We start from the raw sequence: 5,509 nt of genomic DNA on the forward strand, positions 1-5,509 counted from the left end.
ATATATATATACTTAAGTTTTGTGGATGTCGAGGGTGAATGAAGACTAAACTCATTTTCCCTTGACAAATAAATTTACGATTGATTTAAATATTGTAACCTGCCCGAATTTTTGTTGTTTTAAAGTTTATTTGCTTGTTGAAGATGATGCATATTTGTATCTCTGATATGCACAGTTGATTCTTTTTAAACGTATTTGGTGTGGTCAATTCAATATAATCAGTAGGTTTCAATAATTCGCATGAGTTTCAGTGGCTCAGTGGTTTTTTCCAAATGATCAGAAAACCAATCATCGATTAAACCAAATATAACAAAACAATTATTTAATAACAGAAGAAGAATAAAACTTTTTCCGTTCATATAGTAATAGTTTATTGCAAATTCAAGTTTTCAAAATTATAGCTCTTGCAGCCCCACAGTGTGTAAAAATAACAAAATTGAAAAATAAATTTTCGAAAAAGTGGTTTCTATGCCATGCTTCAAAGTATCATGATAAATTTACAAAATTTTATTACATACTATCAAACCATGTAGTATAATTAATTTTATCAAAATCATTACAAATTGCTTCGGTAATGATTACCGAGCTTTTCAGCTTTCCCATAGAGTCAGAAATACGGTTGGTTTTACTATATTCTGGTAGTTTTGGCTATACTTTTTTTTATCTCAGTGTGGTAAAAGTTATATTAAATATGATTTGTTGTTCGGCGTTCTCTTGTAGTAAAACTTGCTTAATGTCATGTAAGGATTCCAAGTTTGCAATGATGGATTTGTTACTACGTTAATGGTGTGGAACTACTTTCAACTTTAAGTAAAGGAGAAATATTGGGTGAAAGCCAATCCATGACAGAAGAGCATAAGTGTTAAGTGCAATGCTTCATACCTCTCAAGCTCACCCGTGAAACATTTATCTTAAGAGCATTTGAGCTAAATGTTGTGCTAACAGCAGATTGAAAATAAATAATACATTTTCAAAATTAATATATTCTCGAAACAAAATGTGTCTAATTATATATAGAATATACGTTTTATATATCTTCCATAGTTGCAACTTTATAATTTGCCTGCGAAAAAAGTCTTTGTGTTTTTTTTTAAATGACTGTGCACTATTTTTCACAAATTTATATAATTTTAATTCACGAATGTTGATTTGATTAAATGAAAATTTAGTATCACAATTATAAGTTTTAAAAACAAATATAAACTTTAAATATTATTTGGAATTTTTTCTACATAGCAGCAAAACACATAAAAACGTCTAATTTTGCTTTGCGGAAGCAGGGATGCTTCTCATAAAAATGTTCTTAAGAACAATACTTATTGTTTGTAAGCATCGAATTGCGCTCTGACTCAAGTACATAACAAATTAGAACAAAAATATCGATTTATAGTCCTTAATCTTAATCAATGTGCCATATAAATTACAAAAGTTTTTCAGAAGTCTTTCTAATTTTTGGATTTTAGAAAAAAAATGCAAAATGTAAAATCATCTATCCCTTTTCGAAGAAGATATTGTCATTTTCTGAACCTTAGTTGTATTGGCATATTTTTTATCACATTTATTACTCATTTTGAGAGATGTATAAAGTATACATATGATGTTAAATAAGTATAAGGGAAGACGACAGTCTAAAATGAGATTAAATAGTTTTCTTCCATCTTTTCACCATTGAGAAACCCAAACTTTTGATAGCTTTGCTGACTAAACTATACGAATAATATTATTCAGATTGCAGTTGTGGTATTCAACTTTATAAAAAAAAAATTGTATACTTATTCGAACGAAGAATGTTTTTGTCGGACAACGTAACTTACATCATCGCCTGCATGAATCAATTAGCATATTTAAAGTGGGACAAAAATTAATAAAAACATAAAATTAAAATTGCTTATTAGATAGTGAAAATCCTTTCGTTAAACGAAAGGTTATTTACATTTTTCTTCAGTTTATAAATTTTATGCAGTTTGAATTCAAGGAAAATTAATAATTATTGAAAATTAAGTTGAAGAATTTATTATTCTAAATATACCTTAATTTGTTCAATTTAATCAACAAATAGTTGAAAAAGTAATTTAGGAATCATCGCCATTTATAGAATCATTCTATTTTTCATTTCAAAATACTATTTGTAAGCAAAATAAAACTTATCAATACATTTTTCAGTAGGAAGTTATTTTAAAATAATAAATTCAAAGTTTAAAAATTAAAAATTTGGTATAATTGCTAATAATAGATCCTTGGTCACTTTAAAATATCAATTTTGAATAAAATAAGACAAATGGAGGCATTTTTTTTGGTTTAAAGATATTCTAAAATAATTAATTGTAAGTTTAAATGCAATTGAAATTTTAAATGTAAAATGCAATTTTAAAAGCTAACTCTAGCATATTTACTCGGAAAATATAAATAAAGATTTCTCCTCTAGGACACATCATCCATTTATTAGGAAACATTATCATTAACTGCAATCTATATATTTTCGTGGACATATTTTAAAACTCTATAGCGGTTTTAGAGTAAGATATTTCCCTTATCTATAATGCCCTTATCCATTTATTTATAAAATAAGTAATTAAACCATCTAATGTTACATTTATAGTAACCATTTTAATTCACAAATTTGGAAGAAAATCTTGTTTATCTTATATATATATAAGAAATTAAAGTTCTATTTCAAGTTTATTATGTCTAAAATAGCAAACTAGTTCCGTTTTGTCTTTATATTGAAATTTCAGGTATATAAAGCTACATATATGACTATGGTATGTCTACGTATATGCTTACGTAAATCGATCACTATACTTATGGTTTTAATACTAGCCTTATTTAACATTGTTAGCTTTACATAAAAGTGTTACATGACCATTTAAATCTTAACTGTTTCTCCAAAAGCATACATCACATTTAATTTAAATTTAAAAATACGCTCCAAAAATAGTATTTGTTTTTCAGTTATCTAAATAAATTTAAATCTGAATGCATAATGCTGTGGTAGCACATTATCTAAACATGCTCAATTTAAAGTTTTAATTGAAATCCTATAAATATAACTCTGTTAATAATCTTGTCTGTATTCTCTTAATTTACGGTTCATCATTGTGGTGGTCGTTTAAGTATTTCAAATCAAATTGTTACCATACATTTTTTCACTGCTTATGTCGGGAATATTATAAGAAAATTAAAATCTGATTAATGAAAAAAAAAACTTTAAAAAAATACTTCACCGATTTGAGTAATGTAAAAAAATATAGAAGCAATGAGTCCGTATTTTCCTCTTAATTACCTCATAATACAAGTCAAAGAATCAAAAATAGATTAAATCTACTCTTATTCTCATTTTATATTAATCAAATAGTGATTTGATTAAAACTTTTGAAATTTACTTTCAGAATAGATTGGACTTGATAAGTAAAATTTTTGTATTCCAAATATTTTGTCCTTTTACGTGTAACATATATAGACAAGTATTCAAACATGAATATGTATAAAATAAAATTTTTACTATGATAAAGTTATAGTTTAGGCTAGTGGACAATGTTTCAAAATATTTAATAAAATTTTAATGAAATATGTACTAATATTATAACAAAATGAACTAAATAAACGGTTGAATTGTGTTGTGAAAGAACATATTAAGTCGTTTTTAAACATTTAACGTGTTATTGCCGTTTATAAATAAAAACCTTTTCTTAATTTTTTAAAAAAAATTTCAAAAAAATCTAAAATCGAAGTATTTTTAATGAAAAAAAAACATGTTTTTGTAAACAAATTTCTTATTTTTTTCCCTCAAAATTACGAAATTATTAATAACATTTTCTACTACTTATACTATTTCGACACTTTATAAAGTTTCCTTTTACTGCATGAATTAATAGCAATACATAATAAATGAATTTTCTCGAATTACATTTCACGTAAAAAGAAAACTAAAATAAATTTTTCTATAACAAAAATATACTCTTAATACTTTTTATGTCACATTACGAATGAAAAATAAAAATTTTAAAATTGTTTACCTCCAAATGGTTTCATTTGATCAATTGGCCCCTTCTCTGAAGACATTATCTCTTCTTCTTCAGGTTCTGGAGAAACCTGAGTGGGCATACAGTTTCAAAACAGAAATTTTACACCAAAACTCTTGAATTTATACAGAATCCCCCGAATAACTAAAGCTTCACTTAAGAAGCCCTCACAGTTGATATGACGCTGTCCATATGCCAATACCAATTTTCATTGATGTATTTTCCTTAAATTGTCATTTTTAATGCCTTCTTGGTAGTTAGAATATAATTCAAAGAGTATTTGGGATGATTGGCGAGAAAAATTGGGATTGTTTGGGGAGAAAATAAAATATCACTGGCCATCGATTAGAAAGCCAGCTTGAAGTGCGGATTCGGGAATGGGATTCTTTCTGCAAGCACGCCGCCATTCACGGGGCTCAGCTCGGGTTGCTAGGAAACGCACCAAAGCGCCAAAATTCGCCGTGACGGAGTGGTTTCTGGCGTGGAGTTAAAATGATGCGAATACAAAAAAGATAGAGAAACTATAAGAAAGCTAACCGTATCCTCGATCAATGCCACTTGTTGAAATAATTGTTATATAAAACCTATATAGTAGGAAAAAGAACTCATCTTTATGTTACTATTGAATGGACACACGTTAGGAATCATATCAATTAGATATTGGACACACTTGAGTCTAATTTTAGGAAAACAAAGTGATTGAACAGAATAATGATGTTGTAGATGCAAAAGAAATTAATTGCATTAATACTTTTTGTATTCTTTAGAAACCATATATATTAGTTATTTGAATAATTTTTGTTTCATTATATGAAAATAAAGTGATTGAATGATACTTCAGCAGAAGTCCGAAGATGATTTTTATCATATTCAGGCATGATTTTCGCATTGTAAACTTTCCTGCGTGTATTTGTTGCTTCTTATTTATATTAGAAAATATATTACTGTTGAAACACATTATACTGAGTGATAACTGCAAATGCACATTGCAAATACACAAAATTCTAGGAATTCAAAACAATCATTCAAATCCATATAACAGCTTTTTTTTAAAAAAAATTACATCTTTTCAGTACATACTAAGTCATTAAAATAAATTTGAATTCAAATAAATGGCATTTAATTCGTTAAACCTATTAGAAATGTGCTATAGTATAAAATCTTAAAGCGTAACAGCACGACTGAGACTCATTTTTCAATGAATAGCTAATAACAATATAACAAATAAATTCGTGATATAAATCAAAAATCGTCAAATAAATTCGTAATATATAAATTCGTGAAAAAAAGCTCTTTCGACAAAATGCTAAAATAGAGATCTATCGACAAAGACTACTCACTTCTGCCTAGCTTAATAGTATGAGATTGCGGCAGCTGATAGGGTGAATTTCGGAAGAGATCACATTTGGTGAGAATGCTCTCTCTGGTTATTTCAGTTTCCGTTTTTAAAAGCGCTATATGTTGAGCCACCTCAGCTAGATTTGGCA

General features: G+C 27.3%; 1 protein-coding gene across 1 annotated transcript in view; it reads right to left on the reverse strand.

The window, feature by feature from the left end:
* Window positions 1–4,445, reverse strand: part of LOC107441513 (band 7 protein AGAP004871) — a 61,661-nt gene extending 57,216 nt beyond the window's left edge. The window contains exon 1 of the mRNA XM_043040859.2: window positions 4,017–4,445. Coding sequence (XP_042896793.1) covers window positions 4,017–4,104 — 88 coding nt within the window. The 5' untranslated portion in view covers window positions 4,105–4,445. The remainder of the gene's footprint in view (window positions 1–4,016) is intronic.
* Between the last annotated feature and the right edge of the window lie 1,064 nt (window positions 4,446–5,509).

Source organism: Parasteatoda tepidariorum, chromosome 8 (assembly GCF_043381705.1).
Source record: "Parasteatoda tepidariorum isolate YZ-2023 chromosome 8, CAS_Ptep_4.0, whole genome shotgun sequence".
NCBI classification, from domain to species: Eukaryota; Metazoa; Arthropoda; class Arachnida; order Araneae; family Theridiidae; genus Parasteatoda; species Parasteatoda tepidariorum.